Source organism: Cibotium barometz, chromosome 51, assembly GCF_041138505.1.
Source record: "Cibotium barometz isolate CiBa-2024 chromosome 51, ASM4113850v1, whole genome shotgun sequence".
NCBI classification, from domain to species: domain Eukaryota; kingdom Viridiplantae; phylum Streptophyta; class Polypodiopsida; order Cyatheales; family Cibotiaceae; genus Cibotium; species Cibotium barometz.
Genome location: NC_141096.1, coordinates 18,489,546 through 18,511,228, shown reverse-complemented (window position 1 = coordinate 18,511,228; position 21,683 = coordinate 18,489,546). Strand labels below are relative to the sequence as shown.

The window sequence follows — 21,683 nt, the reverse complement described above, 5'->3', positions numbered from 1 at the left end:
ATAGCTCATAGTGTGGAAGAGTCTGCAGAAGATAAGATGATGATGATTCAACCATGGACCCTCCAGCACCGTGAATACTAGAATCACCTCGGAAAGAGCACCCACTAATCAGTTTCCTCGAAACAAAATGCCACCACGAATAGCAAGGAACGTTTCTTGGCTACAAATTCCCACACAAGTGTGCAGTGAACTCCAAGAATAGATGGTGACACACCACGCCCATAATCCCCAACATTGGACAAAAAAAACATCATGTCCCAAAAGGCCTTGAATAATGAACTCAGAAAAGATCCAATCCATAATCTCTGATATACCAAAGATAACCATGTCTTGTCAGATGTCTAATGCTTGGAACTCCGAATCACGGTCATCACCGTTTATATTATCTTGAAGCTTTACCAATGCCAATTATCCAACAAGAGGATGTTGAACTTGTGCAAGGGAATGGATAATCAAGTGAGAAATGGGAGGCCTCCTTATATAGTCCATGTGTTCATCACGAGCTCGACTGCCTCTAGGAACAGGGGGCCGACTGCCCACGACTCATAAAATAGGAGAGAAATACATAAAATGCCCAATAAATGGTACAACTCAAATACACTAAGATGCATAAATTAGATAACACTAGCTCCAGAGGTCCCGTAGCTCACAATGTAGACTTCTTTAGAAAGGCCTCGCAATGTTGTTTTCTTTGAGGTAAGAGTGATAAGGACCCTCGCGTGTGTTAACATCTGGCAAGCCATCCACCAGCTGCTCCCAAAAGCTTTCCACAAGGCCTCCAAATTAAGATGTCCAAATCTAGCATGCCAAAGATCGCATGTGTAGGTACTTGTGTGAGAGTAAAGAGTTATGAGTTTGTAGAGGCCATGGTCCTCTATGCCTTGCCAAAGGATCTTGTTAGTGAGAGGGTCTTGAATGATCACAGAGTCCTCCATAAATTCCACCTTAGTGTCCAATTTACAAATCTCATGTATAGGAAGGATATGAAATCCTAAATCTGCCACATCGAGAATGAGGGGCATGGTCCCTTCACTAAGAATGGAGACGGTAGAGTTATCTTCAATGGAACTTTGTTGCGGAGTTGCAATAGTTCATCAAGCCAATCTTTACAACAATAAGTCATGTGCTGTGTGGCACCACTGTCCAAAATCCACTAAGGAGAGTGGGGACAAAAAGGAAAAGCCTTCTCTACCACTAGTTGGGGAGAATAAGACTCGAGATCAATCAAGGTGACGAAAGCTCACTCCTCCACACAACTTTGGCGGCGGATGAGCTTACCCCTTTGTCCTTTGACTTCCTTCCAAGTCCCACATATGACTCCAGAATTGTCGCCCATAAGTGCTCTTGTTTGGAGCAGTAATCACAAACCTTCTGGTTGCCCAGAAGAATTAGGAGTTGAAGACCCCTTCGACTTTTCATCCTTAGAGTCCTTAGAGGGAGGTTCCCCACCTTCGCCTTTATTAGGCTCCCCCCTCTCTGTGTAATGAAAGCCTGGTTACCTTCTTTGAAGAAGAATCCCTAAATCTGCTCTCCTGAACTTGAGGACCATAGGCACCAGCTCATCCCAGCAGGTAATGGCTTCCATTCGTTCCTAAGGTAATAAGTGAAGAATAAAAGCTCTCATATTTTGGGCGAAACTGAGCAAGTAGCTGGATGGCCATATCCTCAGTGGATCTCCTTCCTGCACCCAGACATCTCAAATCACAATAATTGTAGTTTGTTGATGTGATCCCGCATGGAAATAGAATCAGGGTGAGAGCTTCAACATTTGAAGCTCCAAGGAAACTCTCTTCATGGGTGTCTTCGAGTCGTAGATTTTAGAGAGTCTTTTCTAGGCAACATGTGCATGGATATTCCGTTTGATGTGAGCAATGACTGAGGGTTGAGAGTTTAGAAGGATGAATGACCAAGCATAGGCATTAGGCCGATCCCATAGAACAACTTCGTGCATAAGGGCATCCCTTGTATCCTCATCCTTTGCGATGTCTGGGTTAGGTCGGATGACCAATGGAGTGATAAACTCCAAAAGATCGTAAGTCTCCAGGATGACTTCCACCATGACTTTCTAGATGTCGTAGTTTGTGCCATCCAACTTGGCATCTTGGCATTTGAAGTAAAAGTCAGAAGATTGGGTATCTAAACTGCTCGAGGTTGGATGAGTTCCATAATGTATCTCCTCTAAAAAACTCATCCACCAAAATAGCCCAAGAGCTACTCTTTGCACTTGTAGGGACGGTGGGCAGGATAGAAAGAGTGGAGAGGAGAAAAAAAAAAGCAAAAATGCATACCTTCCCCTCCTAATAAGAAAATATAGGTTTGAAGGCGCTATGGACAGCCACCAAGATCACATGGAAACGTGAAAAAAATACCACCTCCAACCAACAATTCTAGGTCTAGATGCCTATAGGCTTTGATACCATGTCAGAGGGTAGCAAAAAGATGTAGATGAATGATAAAAATGCTGAAGCTCCAAGAGAGATGAGAGAAAACAACAAAGCACTGATGCACTAATCCTCAAGAAAAGATGGATACAACCAGCTCGTTAGGTGAAGAGTGGAATTCGTTAGGTAGAGGGCTGAAGATGCTCACCAAATGATAAAAAACGATGATGAGAAGTGAGGGAGAGGGCATCATATATATACACCATGAATGAGCTGGCCAACTACCGCCTAGATGCTGCACAATTTAATACATGGAAATGTCCCATATTAGTGACCACACACACGCACACGCACACGCAAAGGGAAAACCTAACTCTTAATGTCTGCACCAAGCATTTGTTACGCTTTTAAAATGAGACTTATTTTTGTTAAAGCTTGCCTCCCTAGATGCTGCACAATTTAATACATGGAAATGTCCCATATTAGTGACCACACACACGCACGCGCAAAGGGAAAACCTAACTCTTAATGTCTGCACCAAGCATTTGTTACGCTTTTAAAATGAGACTTATTTTCGTTAAAGCTTGCCTCCCGTTTGAATGCGTTCCGTCCAAATATTGAAAACCTCTATAAAATGTGTATGTTACTCTAATTCATTTGTGGCATTGTCATCTAGGCATAGAATTGCAATTTGGCATACAGCTTAGGCTATCTATGGGTCATAGTGGGTGGGGGTTTGCATTTTGATGTTGTAGGTATGTTATTTATGATACTTTTGTTACTCTAATAATTCATTTGTGGCATTGTCATGTAGGGATAAGGCTATCTATGGGTCATAGTGGGTGGGGGTTTGCATATGATGTTGTAGGTAACATGGATAGAATGAATGGATAAGAGAGAGTTTCTTCCCACACTTCATGACATGAATAAAAGAAAAAGGATGACAGGGACGAAGGGTAGCCAATGGGTATAAAGAGGCCCTTATCCAGGGGAAAAAGGAGATAAAAAATGCGATAATTCCACGTGGTGGGGCGTCTGATCTTTTCTGCTGGCGAGAGTGATCAGAGTTGTCTTGTGCGAACAGGAGGAAGAGGAAGCACAGGACGAATCTAGCAAGGAAGAAGGGCGTTAGAAATGGCCGCCTCCACTGCATCCACCTCCGCAGCTCTTTCCTTCGCCAACTTGGCTGCCGCGCGTTCGTCTTCGCTTGCGGGCTCTACCTTGAATTCGGTGAGACCCTCTGCTACTGCTAAACCCAGCGTACCCTTGGCTTGCCGCGCACAGAAATCCGTGGAGGGCGGAGACGCCGCCGCCGCCTCAGGAGTCTCTCGCCGCGCTGCCATCTCCCTTGCCGCTGCCGCTGCTGCCGCCGTCGCCGCCGTCTCAGCTCCCGTCTCTCCGGCCGAGGCAGCCTACGGGGAATCAGGTGATGTGCCAACTCTGTTCGACCTCGTTCTCTGAGGGTGCATGTCGCCGGTAGGCATGCCAAATCTGTTAATCGTGGTATGGTGTTTGCTCTGCAGCGAACATCTTTGGAGCTGCCAAGGTAGACACAGGCTTTGTGACCTTCTCCGGCGATGGGTTCAAGGTAAACATTCCGTCCAAGTGGAACCCTAGCAAGGAGAAGGAGTTCCCCGGAACGGTGTTAAGGTATGAGGACAACTTTGATTCCAACAGCAACTTCGCCGTCATGGTCCTCCCAGCAGAGAAGTCCTCCATCAAGGACTACGGTCCTCCGGAGAAATTCCTTGATTCTGTAAGTACCCCTGCCTTTGTGATCATGGTGTTCTCGCGTGCTGGTCCATTACAGGCTGTTTCTGACAAGAGATTTACCTTGCAGGTTTCCTACCTGCTTGGCAAGCAAGCCTATGCTGGGAAGACCCAGTCCGAGGTAATGTTTGATGAAGCTTTGTTTAATCTGTCGCGCGCTGGTCAAGTTTCGACCAGTGCAACCTGTTGTTTTTCGAGGGTTTTAACAGATCCTTGCATAACAGTGAGAATTCCAACAAAAGGTGCAGATCTTCTCTCATCCTCATTGATGGGAACTCTTCCCCTTCTTGTGGGATTCTCCCTCTCTGCCGGATGCACTTAAAGCCCTTGAAATGTCTTCACAAGATTGCTGACCCTCAAAAACTCTTTCCATTTCACTGATATGGTGCGTGCTCCATCCATTACGGAGCAGAATGGCCTGTTGGTTGGGTCACTGATCTGCTGAAGGGATTATTGGCTGCCTCTGGTCGCCCCCCTCTTCAGAATTCCCTCTGCTCTATCCAAGGGACTCCCGACTGCCACCAGTCGCCCCCTCTGCAGTGTTCCCTTTCAACAGCCATTCTGCATCTCATCATGGATGGAGCAGAGGGATTTCTGAAGATGGGGCGACCTGTGACAGTCAGGAGTTCCTTCTGCAGATCAGTGACTTAACCTCTGCAGATTAGTGACTTAACCTCTGCAGAGGGTTTTATGCAGAGGGGGGCGCCCAGTGGCAGTCGGGAGTCCTTTCGGCAGGTCAGTGACCCAACCTCTACAGAATTCTCTTTGCTCCGTTCGTGATGGAACATAATGTCCTGCCGATTAGGTCACTAATCTGCAGAAGGGACTCCCTACGGCCACCGGATGCCCTCTCTGCAGAATTCCCCCTCAACAGCCATTCTGCATCTCATCATGGATGGTCTGTTTATGTTGATATCATGGATGCTGTGGTGGCTCTGGTTGTCTCATCCTGATTGTGTAGGGAGGGTTTGACAATGCTGTGGCCACTGCTGCCATTCTAGAGAGTTTGATCCCAATGCTGTGGCCACTGCTGTTGTTGTAGGGAGGGTTTGATCCCAATGCCGTGGCCACTGCTGCCATTCTAGAGAGTTCTACAGCTACCATCAACGGTAAAGAGTATTACAACATCTCTGTACTCACAAGGACCGCCGATGGTGGTGAAGGTGGCAAGCATCAGATCATTGTAGCCACTGTCTCTGGTGGAAAGCTCTATCTTCTGAAGGCTCAGGCTGGTGACAAGAGATGGTTCAAGGGTGCCAAGAAGTTTGTGGAGGGTGTTGCAAGCTCTTTCAGTGTTGCTTAAAGTTCCCAAAGGTTGTACACCAAGCTGAAGGCCTGTGTGCTTTCCCCAGTGCAACATGTGCTGATGATCTTGGTTATGCAGGCTAGCAGAGTAGTATATCCTCAGCCTTTGAGCTGATACTCAGAATGCCTCAACTGCATCAATTTGCATGTTATCTATTTGTGAAGGGTTTTGTTGGTGTTCAAGTTGCTCCTCTGGATCTGTATGCTAATGTTCAAGCAAAATGATTTTGTTCTTAGTGTGCGTATGAATCAGATTGCAGCTTGGTATGGGGTAGTATGGCTGGTTCTTGAGAGTTTGTAATTGATGTCATGTAAGAGCTCCCACCTACTATAATTTAAGGGCATCAGAATTGTAATTTATAAGGTTCTCCCCAACTGTAACTTAATTATCTCAGGTTTGTAATTAATGTCATGTTATCCTAGTGTTCGCATGCTTTGTACCAATGGAGGTTTCATACATTGTGCTTGCTGTAGGAACTCACCGTTGCATGTGCACGACGTGGCGCTTGGCATCACATAATTGTGGGCGTTCACATTACATTCCAATACTTAAACAAGTAACAAAGTTTGTAACTTAAGCCAACACTCGGTAATGTAGATGGTTAGGAGTGCTTATGAGATTTGATACAATTGAGGGAGCAGTATGTATGATAGAAGTGGTGTAACCATAGTTTTTTTATCTGCCTTCACATACCTTAATACAAAGAAATTAGAAACACTCAATCACGAGAGATGAGTATGTGATTTGTAGCGCAAATTCTTGTACTACTGCTACTTCATTTTGGCTGGACACTTGTATAGTGGCCAGCTATGGGCTAATGCTATCCCAAGGTCTTCACTTTAGTTGCATAGCAATAAGGTAGAGCGCAGGATAAATGAATAGGTTGTTGAGGAGTGTCGTTGTAATGGATTTTTCTTCTTCTATTTCCTCGTCTTCTTCGATACTTGTATAATTTGCTTTCATTTTTTGCTCTTCTCAATCATCAAAGGCTTTCTTCCGGCAATTTAATTCATACTGACCAAGCTAAGCTTTAAACAATTACATTTGACATTCTTCCTTTTTTTCGCCGTCGTTTAAAAAAAAACTTTGATCTGTCTGCAAACAAAGAGAGAGGGTTTGCAATATCCTTCATTGTGATATTGATACTTGTTCCCACAATATCTTCTTGAATAGTGTTACCAATTATCATTGAAAATTGTTATTATTGGGCATTACTTTGGGTGGTAATAAGAGGATGGTAGGGCATTAAGGAGCATTGTGATAGTTGATTGTTCGATGAATGAAAGACCAGCGATGGATGCTTCGTCCAACATAGATTGCCATTCCTTTAGGAATTAAGAAATGGTTTAATATTCTAATAACGTACTGGGAAAAGTTTCTTATGTGTGGCTATTGGAGAAGCTATGCCTGAGCGTAGTGGTCATAAGTTCCATACATACGGTTATGTGGAAGTTGTGTGGGGGACAAGCAAGTTGTGTGGGGGACAAGCAGAAGCCAAGAGTAGCACTCAGGTCCACAATATCTAGAAAAAGGGAAATGAGTCCATGCGAGGTTATGTTTCTTGGCTCAAACACTTGAATTCAAGTTGAAGGAAAGGCTAACTGATAATCAATTTCTTGCCTTGAAAGAGGAGCCCAAGATCATAAGATACATGATTATCTAGTGTTCGCCTGACCAGCTACTCTGAATACTTGTTGTAAGTTTGCCATTATATATGAGAAAAATATGCTTGAGTTTCCCCAACCGGAAGACGCCAAGGCCGCTTAAGCAGTGGCAACATTGCAAGTCTCCAGTCATCAGGACATAGGAAAACAAGCAAGTTGGCAATATGACAGTGGAAGAACTCAACAATGCCATCTTAGAGAAAATAAAGGTCAGGGAGGGGAGAGAAACATCAGGAAACACTCATCTCTACTCCCAGAGAGAATTGATTTGGTGCTCTGTTTGCAAACAAAATCATAAGAGCATTGAATGCCGCCCTCACTTAAGGCCAAGTCAATTACTCTATTGCGCTCAATGTTAAGAGATTGGGAAACCATGACATTTCCATGTGTAGGTATTCGAGAGCTCAACCCTTAGCACAACTGCCAGCACCACCAGTGTAAACCAATGTGGCTGCAGGGCAACCAAATACCTATCTACCAAGAGGGATGTTCCGAGGGCAAGACATGTCACCTTTACTGCCACCTGTTCTACCCCCACAACCACCACAGGCTAAAATCAACCAAGTGTTGATTGAGGAGTCCTTGGATGAAGTAGAAATCATGCGTGAGGCAGAAGTCAATAATGACTACTATGAGGAGCCCACGAAGATCGCACCAGAGTATTATGTCTTACAAAACAACATGCCAGCACCAGTGTTTCAAACTATGGTACAATGGAAAGGAAAAGACAAACTCAACTATGAGAAGGGGACCCATACAATGTTTTCATTGTAATGGACCTCATCGAGTAGCTGAGTGTCCTCTTAAGAATGTGGCTAATGTTGGCCAAGCTCAACCAGTCGCAACATAGACAAACGTCATGCCTACACTCTCATGTGTGAAGTGTGGTGTCGATCATTTGATCAAAGACTGCCCATATCGCGCCCATAGTTTTGCTTCTACTTTTAACTACGCCACTATTAGGACTATAAGTGTGCAGCCTGGGAATATCATGCCGCTGAATGTCCTGACTCGAGCGCAAGAGAAACAAGGGGTCAAAGGGAAAAACCAGGGAGGTGTTAGAACCTCTAAGACTGGGAGAAGGAGGAGTAAAAAAAGTGGGCAAGGGAGATACCATGGTCACAATCCAGGATGGATTTGAAGAAGATACCATTGATGCCGGATCCACCCAATTAAGGAAAGAAGGTGACCAAGTGCCGAAACAAGATGGGCAGACCTGAGGAATTTCAAGGGAGAGACTAGTTACCCCTAAGGGATTGGAGAATATCCAAATGCGGAAGAAGAAATAAGGAAGCTGGAAGAAGCTAAAGCCCTAGTTGAGGAGTGTCAACGCAATCACGAAGCAAAGTTAAGGGCCAACTGGGCTAGGGATACAATGTATCCAAGAAATGACACATTTTGAGGGAAAGAAGATTGGATGTGCATACTCCGATCCCAAAGGAGTCCGAGGAGGGGACTCATAGTGACCTCATGGCAAGAATATTTGAGGAAGCGGATCAAGATATGTTTGTTCGGGAGTGAGATTTTGATATATTTTATTATCCAATTTTTGTAAAGAGAAATCTTGTAGAGCAATCTTAGGCTAAAAATAGCCATGTAATATAATTTTGATGGAATAAAATCTATAAAAATACTCGAGCGAGGATGCTTTTAACACACGCTTGGGGGGGGCAGTTGGGACCCAATCTGGTGTTCTCTCTCATTTTTCTGTGCACGCTTTTCGAGGTTTGCATTTTCTCATTTCAGACCATTCATTCCCTAGGATTTATGTGACAACCACATGTAAGGAGACCTCACTCGCCAGAGAACCTAGAGACATAGGTAGTCTCACAGCCATATTGTCCACAACTTTCAAAATGCTTCTAGGACCATTGTACGCAACACGTCGGCATTGTGGGCAGATGTCAAGGACTGGGTAGAAGGAAGATTGAACCCAATCTCCACTACTACAGAGGAGTCAATCACCTCTAGCAGAGAAAAACCTAGTGCATGAGGAAGAGGGAACACCCAGATTCATCAAAATACATGTCAATCAATTAGGCCGGTATTATGAGAGTGATGATACGAATGCCACAATTCCAATCCACCACCACAGATACCAAGCAATGGCTATCCTAGATGGAGGCGCAGGTGTGAGCATTATTACCAAAAGGTGTTGGGAGAACTCGGGAAAGCCATAATTGGAAAGAGCAGATCTAATCATCTCGTCAGATGGCAGATGGAACTTCCTCAAGACTGATGGGGTTGTTGAAAAACGTTAGGCTTAAGATATTTTCATTCTGCTACCATTATACAATTGTTATAATGGACTTTTTGTGCCAGCCGAATTCATATGACATTATCTTGGGCATACCTTTCATGAGGGAAGCCAAATTAGTGCATGCTTGGGCATTAGATCAAGTGTATGTTCGAAAGGATTCGTAGATTCTAAAAATTGATCTACATATGTGGAAGGCACATCCCATGGAAGGGAAATTGTTTGGAAATGATTCGGTCAGCAAAAGCGGACCACATCCTTACAAGTCTACCCACGAGTTGAGGAGAATTCATGGGAAGAGGAAGAGGCCACAATGTATGTGTCGCTTCCACCTCCAGATTTTAGCGAGAATTGGATGCACGTGCTTGCCAATATAGATGTGTTGCCTCCTAGAGGAACCCAATACGTCGAATTGGGAATTATTCCTACCACCTCAGTGCGCATGGTAGGTGTGCAACCAAGAGAAGAGGAAACAGAGGACGAAGCCTCTAGCATAGAAGGGTCTGGCTCGCAAGACCACAAACAGCACCCAATGCCTTAGAAGATGGTGAAAGAGGTATATGGATCAACGAAATGTCCTATTGCAAAGTAAACCCACGGAAGCCTAGTGGTTAAGATATCTCGAGGTCACTAAGGTGCATGAGGAGTTTTCTAAGAACTGGGGTGAGGAGTTAAGTAAGAAAACCCTATAAGGAAACCGAGGGGAAAGGGCTATGCCGCAGGAGCCGAAAACGCCTAAACTCACTAAGGCTAGATGTAGAAAATGAAATAAGGATCTGGCTGAAGTCAAATGTGAGGCAAAAAAGGCACTAGGTCGGACGAAAGATGAAGAGGAGAAGCCAGACCTACTCTCAGTGTACCGAAGCATTTCAAAATATACACCATCAAAGAACGAAAGGTGGTCCAATTAACGACTAAGAGAGTAAAGGAAGATGACCAATCCACTTCTTTTACGACGATCCAGCTGAAGTTAAGGAGGTTGATATTGCAGAGACAGGAGCCCAAGTGGAGCTAATTATGCTCATGAAAGATGAGCTAGTTGTGGATGCTATTGGAGCATTCATTTTTCTAGTTTATGCACCTATGGTTTCATTTGAAAGACCATGTGAAAAGCACCCTTGAATGGATGCATGCATTGAAGGAAAAGCATGCAGATTTGGAGCTCATGAAGGCCATGCCAATGGTCATGGAAGATCTCAACTTTGAGGTCTTGAAGAGGCAAAGAATCTTGCAATACAGAGAGCTATGTTTTTGGAGCTCAAGGTAGTCATGAGATAATGGCTATGTAAACCTTAAGAGTGAGGTTAAATGAAGAGGCAAAAATTGCAGCTAGGAGAGGGCTACAAGGGGAGATTCTACAGTAAGGATGGAAGTGGATCAGCACCCCAAATCGGTGTACAAGTTAAGCTTGGGCATATAGAGCCCTAAAGAGAAAGCAATGAAGTTGGTGGTAAAGGCGAGCATGTATGGAGGAAGGTCATGGAGAGAAGGTTGCATGGTAGAAATATAATACAAAGGTTGCAACACTGTAGAGGCGGAGCTAGCAGTGCCTATGGCTAACCCTAGTGTCCTGGAATAGCACATCATAGCCTTGCTTGGTCTATGGTGAGCGCTACTACAATTTCCATCACAACTGAAATCAGGGGTCAGAAACACTCTGTCTAGTCTCAACCAGTTAGAAGCGCAACACTTAGAGAACTTAGCAATGCAAAGCTAAGTCTAAGGTTTCCATGAGATTTGGGATGAGCTCTGGCACAGCAAAAGCAAGCAAGCAAGTAGTCGTGGCAAATTCAGAGGCGCTTGTTGCACACACAATGTTGAGTAGCAAGTAAGAAGGGCAACATAGTAGCATCTGAATAGACAAGAGAGAGAGAGAGCAGCAACATAAGCTCGGTTGACTCGACTAGAAGATTGCCATGAAACCTGCAAAAATGAACCGGCAGAATAGGTGCAAAGATGAACACATGGTGCAGTTAAGGCTGGCACGTGTACGTAGTGCAAAATTGATAATAAAAGGTTTTTTATTAAAATAACCTTTAAGTTTTTGTAGCAAACACCATATTAGTGAATTTGGGAATTTCCCAATTCCCATTTTTGAATACTTAAAAAAGGGGACATGGATAACATGTTTGTAAGTTTCTCAAAACCCTATCATATGACCTATCGTTGGAAAGTGCTTGAAAAATGGAATCTAAAGAGCTATAAAGTGCTCATTTTGGATTAGTGGTGTTCAAGTTATGGTTAATCCAAACTTTTGACCACGTGTCCCAAACTTGTGGGAAATTCCCATATTCCCCAATATGGTGTTAGCAGTCCAAACCCGACTTAAATATCTCTCATTTAAATGGATAAGGATGGTTTCACCACACATCAAATGTTGTTGTCATAATCTTTTTCAAAGGATTTTTCCTATGTGGGTGCCTTTCCCAAAATTACGATCGAATGGAGTTATAAAATTCTTTCACCCATTTATAGGCTTTTAAAATCTGGTAGACATCGGCTCTACAAAAACTAAGGTATTTTTTTGATCACATTGAATGGGTTCCCTACCCTTGCTTTCACGCATAAAAAGGATTGTATTTTTCTCACCCAGATTTATGAGGGTACCCTGCCCGAGCCCGTGGGTGCTCGAAAAGGAATGTAATGTGGTGTGCATTGAGTTGTGCACGCATAGGCGTCACACTTCATGGGTTGATTCCCACCCAAACATTTATGTTCAAATTGGACTCAGTGGTTTTGTTGTGAGCAAGTGGGCTCAAAATGTATTTCGTGTCTAGGATGGTAGACACATGCACACACACTTGTTGAACACTCCAATTTGCATTGAGGGGGAGGGTTAAGATTGGCAATGCCAAATAATGTGCAATGTAAAATGAATGGGTTATTCGATTAAGTATGTGAATGGGTTATTCGATTAAGTATGTGAATGCACCCTAGAGGTGCAAGATATTGTGGTAAGATAAGAATGCCACATGTGATATTGTATGGTGTGATAGTTTTGACCAAAAGAGTGGAAAAGGGAGTTCCACATGGATGATGATGTGTAAAGTGGGATAAGGCTAGAAGGTCTATATGATTGTATGGTTCATTATGCATATGCAATAGAGATCTTGTGTTGAGTATGCAATCTCTCGCTCTCTCTCTCTCTCTCTCTAGTCATGGAGTTTTTAGTGTGGTATAACCCACCTTAATATTATGCTTAATCTTGTGTCTATCACCATCCTCAATCCCATATTAGGATTGGTAACAAACTTTATGTCATCAAGGTCAATCATGTTTTCTTTTGTAGCTCGACTTTGTGCCTGGACCAAGCTTGCATTTTGGCATCCCACTAAGACCTATGCTGAGTTGGACACCTAGGACTTGCATCATTATTGGATCTTTCAAGTTGATGATAGGCCTTACGAGTTGATTTGCTTCATTTTGCAATTAATTGGTAAGAATGTTATAATTTCGTTGTGCTCATGTTAGATCAAAGATGTGGAGGAGAGAGAGACACAAAATACAAGAAAATATCTTGCTTTTATTAAGTTGCTCAAAATACAACTAGGCTTCTTGCTCCATGCAATGCCTTCTAGCTCCACCTTTAAATAGGTGAGCTAGTGGACCATAAGTCCATTCACACACACACACCCTTCTTCTCCCCTTTTACAAAACCTTAGTCTCTTAATAAAGAATTAGGTAAGAGGCATGGTCAATGAAGTGTCATTGGTCAAGGTTTTTCTGTTTAGTCATTGCCATTGAACCTTCGTAAGATGCAAATTGATTGGAAGAGATGTCTATGGAATTGCTTCTTGAAGCTATTTAAACCACTAGTTTGATGCTTATGGTTGTTTATGCCTTATTAAGGGCATTTTATTTGATGACCATGTTCTTGGTTGATTGAGGAATGCCTATAAATATGTGTCATTTTGGTGCTTTTAGCCCAAGATTGTGAGAAGACACACAGGCATCTTGTGGTCTTTGTGGCTTATGTTGTGATGATGGACAGACATGGTGCAATGGAGAGTTATGAGATGAAAATGATATTCATGAAGCATGAGTACATGATACCTTTAGAAGTGCTCTTTACCCTATTTCCCTTATATCATATTCTATTTTTCATTGTTTTAGAATCTAGAATGGTGTAAGAGTACCCTTGGCATTGGAGAAGAGGCCAAGGGTGAGTATGTCAACTTTTTGGTGCCATGAGTGCCATGGTAAGGTGGTACGAAAAGAGATTAGTACATGTTGTGAAGACATGGCCTCAACCCTTGCCACCATCATACTCTAAACCAAGGAAAAAAATAGGGGCGAATAATAGCCCATTGGCGAATATTTCTCTTATAGAGTTTTAGGGTGGGCGAATGGTATGGTTAAGGAGCTCATATTTGATAGCCCAAAAAACCTTAAGTTCTAATGTTTCAACATATCATTTCGCCCTCTCCATTGCTATTTCTCCTCCCCATCGTTTCCATCATTCGCCTTCTGAGCTGTGGGAGCCACCCGATCTCTTCTTGGAGGATCGCCCATCCTCCTCATGATGCTACTACATTACCACCACTCCTCGCCCCATCTCCACATTACCACCACTCCTTGCCCCATCTTCTTTCTTGCAATAATGAGGAGAGCATATGGGCAGAACCCCTTGGAGTCCGTGGCGGAACCACTCCCTCTTTTGGGGAACTTACTGCATATATTTTGAAAGCCTTCCAGACTACCAGTGCGCCTTCTATGCTGTTGCTGTTGCCTGTATCGATTCTCCTTGCTTGCACTTTTGCCTATGCAAGCTTACTCTCGCAACTTCATCAAATAGTTTCTCAGTCGATCAACAATCAGTCAATTAGTTGTATTCCGGTCATCTTAACGTGCATCTGGATTCTGACGAGCTTGCAAATTCTTGACGTGCATCTGGATTCAAGATGGGGACATGTTCCAGCAACAAGGAGAGGAAGGGAAGAAAGCTTGTTTGAGGCAAAGGCGGCTCGCTCACAACTTGTAGCTGTCTCTCTCCAGGTACGTTTCGATTCCTTGCCCTGGCCGTGAGTTTTACAACCATTCTCTGTGGTGGCTTTGCTGCCTTTCAAGTGAGTATTGCTCAGTGTCTCTGCTCGGTCAGGTCCCTGCGAACATATATTGGTCTCATATTATGAAGTGGATATTTTTTGATTGAGTCCCGGACCAGGGCGTGTGCCGGTTGTCTGATGTGGTGTGATTTTGTGGGCCTGGTACGATTGCTTGAAATAGCTTCTATTTAATTGTGTTGCAGGTTGTTATCTGTGGTTTGGAATGGCGCCAAAAATGAAATGTGGAGTCCCTTTGTCATCTACCAGAGGACGTCTCACAGAATTTTTTCCTAGCTCAAATCCTAAGTCAGCCTCTTTAGAAGAGAATATGACCGAAATCTTTGATGCTACACCTCCGGTTGGTGGTGGTGCTTCTATTGTGCCCTCCACCTCACAGTCAATTCATGATAGCTTCTCACCATCTTCTTCTCATCAACTTGAAGAGGGGATACAAGCCCCTTGTCTCGATAATGAATCCAAGATAAAAGACAAGAAGAGGAAGAGGGGCCAATGGGTTATTGGAAGAGTGTTCCAATCGGAGTGGGTATCGAGGTTTCCATTTATTGAACCTGTGAAATCTAAGAATGATGAACCTCTATAGCTTGCAGTTGGAAATTGGGTCGGGAGCTAACAATGCAATTGAAACTTGATACCATAGAGAAACACATAGGCAAGGTCTATGAGAAAGAGGAGGTTGATGGAGAGGTTATTAATATTGTAAAATGGAAGACTGCAAAGGAATGCCGCCATGTGCGATATATGGCTTTATATGAAGCCCATTTGTTACATTTGGAACAAGACAAGAAGGCTGGAGGGTTGATTCGACATTTGTATGAGAAGAAAATTGTTAAGGATGGACAATCTACAATTGCACAATTTGTGATTGTGCTACATATACTATCGATGGGGAAGCCTATGGCAGATTATCCTAAGTGGCGGCAACCTCTTAGTTTCCTTGGAATCCATGTCCCTGAATTCCCTACACATTATTGGAATGAGCCAAGTGGATGGGAATTTGCGAAGTTCCTTGGAGAAGTCATCAAGGGGAACTTGCAACAAAGGATAGCAGCTGCTACATTCATTGCGGTATCACTTGATGAAGTGACTGCTCGTGATAACACTTCGTGGGCATGCATTAACATTTATTTTGTGGAGAAGCATATAAGGCAAGTATGCTATCTTGGTATCTTCAAGTTGAAAAGAAGTGCAACATCAGATATTTTGACAAAATTGGTTATTGACGGCTTGAAAACACTTGGTTGCATGACTTTGGAGGAGATATCTAGAAAAGTTGTTTGTGTGGGAGTGGATGGTGCTTCAATGATGCATGGGTGTCGAGCGGGACTATGTATCCAATTACAAACATCCTTTGCTCCTTACATGCTGGGCATCCATTGTATGGCCCATCGTACAAACCTAGCTTACAAGATACTTTCAAAATTTGGTGCTGTAAAAAAAGTGGACAATTTGGTGCGTAAAGCCTATGCCTTCTTTTCTAAGAGTCCAAAACGGTACAATGAATTTAAGATGTTTGCTGAGGGCATAACCCAAGGTCGGAAGTTGTTGAAACAGGTCAATACAAGGTGGATTTCTCTTATTGGTCCAGTGCAACGGCTCTTTGAGGAATACATGTCTGTTCGGGGGTTGTTTATGAGCTTGCCCAGAAAAAGGGAAAAGGCCAAGATAAAGCAAGGAGGTTGTTAGATCTTCTTAACGATGCAGAAACATTTCTATATTTGGGGGGTTTGTTGCCTATGTTGCATGAGATGAATGTTTTGATTAAGATTGCTCAAAAGAGGGAGTGCTACGTTATGGAATATACAACTGCACGAAGGATTCTGAAAATCTATTGTGCCTCTATCTTGATGCATATAACATCAATACCTTTATCTTTTCTAAGAAGTGGACATGTTAATGTTCAATGTGGGTAGTCTATAAGATATTTTGGATTGCCTTCAATAAGAGTTTTGGAATGATTATTAACACATAATGCTTATGTTCTCATACACAAGAATATATATTTCAGACTTGTGTTGTGCTTACATGTTTTTATTAGCTTACTTTTGTTGAAGGTTTTGTATTCAATAGAATCTTAAGAGCTCCTTTTTTGTTAATAAGTCTTTTCACTTTGAGGATATATGGTCTCTTCAGAGATGGCATGCCTTTTCTACAAGCTCATGAGGGAAGGAACTTAGAAGAAATCTATAGTCAAATTGTCAGAAATATGCCATTCCTTAACTTTACACTTGAATCATGCAAAAAGAAACATAATTCATGTATGTTTTGTCATAGAAGAATGTTTGAAAATCGTCATAGGCTAGGATTTAGCTTCCTCATTTTACAAATCATAACATTGTACATCAAATAAAATTGCATTATGTTTTGCTTATTTTTTAATCTTGAATTGCAACAAGGGAATCTTAGCAACAATTCTAAGAGATCAAAATGGTACCATTAGCATTTACATATCCACCATCAGCCTCAATACTTTCATCATCAATTATACTCTTAATAATCTTCTAATGTTAGAATTTATTATACTCTTAATAATCTTCTAACAATCACCATGTCACATGTAAGTATAATGAAATTTTGTATGTGCCTTATGTCCTTTGGAAACAATTGAAAATCGCCAATCAAGTTATATTGAGTTTTGAAAATTTTAAAATTCGCCAAATCCACTGTAATCTTTTTAATTTATTATCATGCATTCGCCAACCAAGTTATATTTTGAGTTTCAAAAATATTCAAAATTTGCCAAACCAATTATATTTATCTTTACAAAAAAAAAAATTAGCCCATTCATATATGTTTTATGAATGGATGTATGTCCTTAATTTTTTCCTTGCTCTAAACTTTGGTAAGGGTGTGAGAACACTTGGCTGGGAGATCAACAAGCAAGAGAACTTCTTCGGCATATCATTCTTGGTATTTGGTAAGGGTGTGAGAAGGCTTGGTTCAAAGATCTGCAAGTAAGAGAACTTATTTGATATATCATTCTTGGTATTTGGCAAATGAAATTGATGGAAAATTGGTGCATGAGTTAACACTTGATATTGGATGCACTTTTTGATTTGAGAATTCCGTGCAAAGGAGGTTATGCCAAAATGTTTTCAATTTTCATGTATAATGCTTATGGATTGACTTTGGGATGCTCAAATGCATGCCTAAGGTTGTCGAATAACACTTTTGATGCATTGGCACATTGGCAAATGCATTTGGGGTGTACTATGTCAATTTTGGGACACTTTTATATGTTCTGCAAAATCACAAAACCCTAATTTAGTTGAAAATGGATGGGGTTGTTTTCTGTGTATTTTTATGGCCTTATAACTCTCTAAGGGTTACTTCTAGAGCCATCAAACTCCCGGATTTGATATCATTTGCATGTTCAACCGATAAAAGTTCATTGTTGTAACTAGAAGGTTAGCCTTGTCAAAAAATATCTTGGTATTTTGGGGAATTGAGAATATGGATGGAGAGTACAAGTCACTAGCTTTCTAAAAAACCAAAGATCACTCAATTTGGATGTATTGGTCAAAGGAGATGCAGTGATGCATAGTGCTTGTCAAAATCATTCCATTTTGTTGAATTTGGACACCAATTGGTCAAGTTATGGTAATTTTAGCTTGCGCTTGACTTTTCCCAAAAGTAAAAAACAGAGGCATACGTGCCATTGACTGAAACAAAAAGGAGTACATAGTTGGAAAATTGGTACTAAAAGATTTCTAGTAAGTCTTAGTTCACTTGAGTTTGATATTCCTATCATCCAGAGTACTATTTGGAAGTTATGGAAGATTATAATAGTAAGGATGATAGCTATTATGAGGACAAAGATTGCTATACAACAACAATAGAAGTTGTACCATGACAAAGGAGATTGCATTGGTTCCAACATTGAGGATTACACTTCCAATAAGGATAGTTGCAATCTTAAATAATCCACTTGTATAGAAGGTGACAATGAAGGGGTGACTCCAAGGGGGGTTGGGTCACTTAATAATATGTAAGTCTACTACGTGCGATCAGAGGGGATCTTTAAACCAAGATTTTTAGAAAAATCTACAAAAGTATACTTACATAAGGGGGTTTTAAAGGACATTAAAAAAATCTACAAAAGTATACTTACATAAGGGGGTTTTAAAGGACATTAAAAAAAACCCATAAGTTTATAAAGAAAAAGGGGTCATTTTACTAAGTCAAAATTCATAGACAAGGGTATATTTTAATACCCTTTAAATGCATGTTATATGTAGGTCTTACCAAAAGTACACCCCCTGAGAGGGATTTACCATGCTTATGATTCTCAAGGGCATATGTAAGATGTGGATTTTGATGACTATGCTTACGATGAGTATGTAGCTATGATAACTATGTTTATGATGAGTATGTAGCTATGATCTTCTTACAAGGTCACTTTTGGTAATAAGGATTGGGTTAATTAAAGTGAAGACAAATCTCAACTCAACACCTATGAGAGTAATAATCTTGTGGGGACACATTTGACGAGGATGAAGATGAAGAGTATGATGAAGGTTTTAATGTAATGCAAGGAAGAGGTAATGTCTTTGATGCAATGAAATCAAAAGTTAATAATTATTTTTTCAAGAATCAAAACACTTAAGTTAAGCCTTCTTAAGTTGTCATTATATGGGACTTTTTGGAGACAAAATAGTTCTCTAGACAACATAGTATTTTGGTGCAAAGGTAAGAGGTTATAATAATAAGTACGAGGGAAAATGAAAACAGAAGATATGATAAGATGTGTGGTATTGTGTGCTCCAAATTGTCAAATCCTATGAAGAGGGATGAATTCATTGAGTATATGGTGTTTACTCAAGTAGGAAATCTATGGTTCAAGCATGGTGAACCTCTTCCAAGCTTTATTTTTCATTCAATGGTGAAGGAGTCGCTTGTGTACAAATTAAGGAATAGCTGCCCAAATTGGGAGGCCTACTTCTATGCATTCCCTTGAGATAATAAAGCCAAGGTTAAGAAATTGACTTCACATTCCATGGGAAAAGCTAGATCTTGGTGGTTGCAAGCGATTTACAAGCATGTGTGTCCTTGGGAGATTTCAGCCTAGGAAGTTATGCAAAGCTTTATGACTGTCCTCATTAGAAAATACACCCTAGAGCAAGATGCATGACACTTCTACATGAGGAGTCTTTGCTAAGTATGCCGAGGAGTATTGGTATATTTCATTCTTTGTGCCACACATCAAGGAGAAGGAAGACATAGATAAATTTGTACAAAATCTAGACAAAACAGTTTCATGCATGTGGTCCAATGCATTATAGAGAGTGATGATAACATTGTTTCACCACTGCGATCTTAGTGTTGATGGGAATTTCCACAAGCCAACCTTATCTTTTATTGGGAAATCTACAAGGAGTTCACTTTAGTCCATATGTTTTATTAGAATCCAGGTCACTGGATGTAACATTTGAGTGTAGTACAGTACCGATGCAGAAAATACAGCAATTTGTGCAGGACAAACCAGAGTGCTGTTTCTGGTAAATTTGTGTGTCTGGCAAGATGTCAAATGATGGCATAAACGAGATTGTTGCTGAGAAGCTTGATAAGAACAACTTCCATGCTTGGAGGTTTAGGTTGACAAATTTCTTGAGATGGGAAAGGGTTACTGCTGAGCAATACATAGAAGGTGAGCACAAAGAGGCACCGGAGATACCAAAGATCAATCTGACTGCTGCAAATGTGAAAGAGTTTAAGGATTAGAACCAAGGAGCCAAAAAAGTTATGTATTGGCTCTCTATCAGTATACAGTACACTATGATTGGGCACATACAGGATGCCAAGTCCCCCAAGGAGGCATGGGACACATTGGTAAAACTCTATGAAACGAATACCAAGGCACGAAAGATACAGTTGAAGAATGAACTTCATACTGTGTAAAAAAAGAGTATGTCTGTGAATGACTATGCATTGAAGATCAAGGGTATTGTGGAATCCCTTACATCTATTGGCGTTTCAGTAGATGATGATGATAAGGTGGAATTCTGTCTACGTGGTCTTGGTCCACATCTTGGTCCACAATACAAGGCATTCAAGACGTCTATTCAGACTCAGGAAAACATTCCCAATTTCACAGATTTGGTGTCTATGTTGATTATAGAAGATGAGAGCTTGGGTGAAGACCAACAATCTTCACAAAACAAAAACAGTTCAGAGCAACAGACCTTCTACACAAGTTCAAGAAGAGAATGAGGTAGAGAAGGCCATGGATGTGGCCAAGGAGGTGGCCGAACAGGTAATCAGAATTATAGCCAGCAGCAGCAGCAACAACAATAGTCCCAAAATTCACAACAACAACAACACGCAGGTGGAAGAGGCCAATTCAGAGGCAGGGGGAGTCAAAGAGATCGTGGAAATTGGCAAAGGCAGTATAATGATACATGTGGATGCTTTTATTGTGGTAAGCCTGGACATGGGCAGGCAAATTGTTAAGAAGCAGGTTGACATGCAAAATGGGAAATTGGAGCAAGACAACTATGTATCCTCGAGTAGAAACAATGAGGATAATGAAAGGTTGTTTGTTATGCAGCATGTCGTTAATGCCATGTCTGAAAATGTTGAAGCAGCACATAAAGATGATGTATGGTACGTTGATTCAGGTGCTTCAAACCACATGACAAGCCATGGGGAGTGGTTCATGGGGAGTGGTTCAAGGAGATGAAAAACCTTGAAAGACCAGGTTTTGTAACAGGGAATGACACTGCTCATCCAATTGCCCATGTTGGAGATGTGCCATTGTCTATGCAGGATGGCAAAGTGAAGTACCTTGTAGATGTACTTCATGTTCCGAACATAACAAAGAATCTGGTTTCAGTTGGCCAGATGATTGAGCAAGGTTTGCAGGTTCGATGGTTGTTATGTTGAAGACTTTAAAGACAAGTGCAGGTTGGTTGCAAAAGGCAACAGAGTAGGCAGAATGTTTACATTGAATGTAAACATGCCTGAAGTGAGTGCTGCGATGTTTGCAAATGGTTCAAGAATTGTTGCAGACACAGACATTTGGCATAAAAGAATTGGACATGTGAATGTGCAGAGAATGAAGTCTATGCAGACTAAAGGAATTGTGACAAGGCTGCCAAAGTTTAAAGTTGAAGGTATGCAGAAAATATTTGAAGCATGCCAATTTGGAAAGCAAACAAAGCATGTATTTTCACGTGACAGAAATGTTAGTAGAAATGCACTAGATGTTGTGCATTCAGATGTATGGGGTCCTACGAAGACCAT

At 41.6% G+C, this 21,683-nt stretch overlaps 1 protein-coding gene across 1 annotated transcript; it reads left to right on the top strand.

The window, feature by feature from the left end:
- Positions 1 to 3,473: 3,473 nt before the first annotated feature.
- Positions 3,474 to 5,814, top strand: LOC147609386 (oxygen-evolving enhancer protein 2, chloroplastic-like). Its single transcript, XM_086787753.1, has 4 exons — positions 3,474 to 3,807; positions 3,905 to 4,137; positions 4,222 to 4,272; positions 5,194 to 5,814. The coding sequence occupies exons 1-4, from the start codon at positions 3,516 to 3,518 to the stop codon at positions 5,452 to 5,454; spliced, it is 837 nt and encodes a 278-aa protein (XP_086643879.1). The 5' UTR covers positions 3,474 to 3,515; the 3' UTR covers positions 5,455 to 5,814.
- Positions 5,815 to 21,683: the final 15,869 nt, after the last annotated feature.

Excerpts from the sequence above, each read along its gene's own strand:
- LOC147609386 (XM_086787753.1), top strand. The coding sequence starts at position 3,516 with ATGGCCGCCTCCACTGCATCCACCTCCGCAGCTCTTTCCTTCGCCAAC. Across the intron at positions 3,808-3,904 it reads GGCAGCCTACGGGGAATCAG|CGAACATCTTTGGAGCTGCC; the intron begins GTGATGTGCCAA and ends TTTGCTCTGCAG. Across the intron at positions 4,138-4,221 it reads CGGAGAAATTCCTTGATTCT|GTTTCCTACCTGCTTGGCAA; the intron begins GTAAGTACCCCT and ends TTTACCTTGCAG.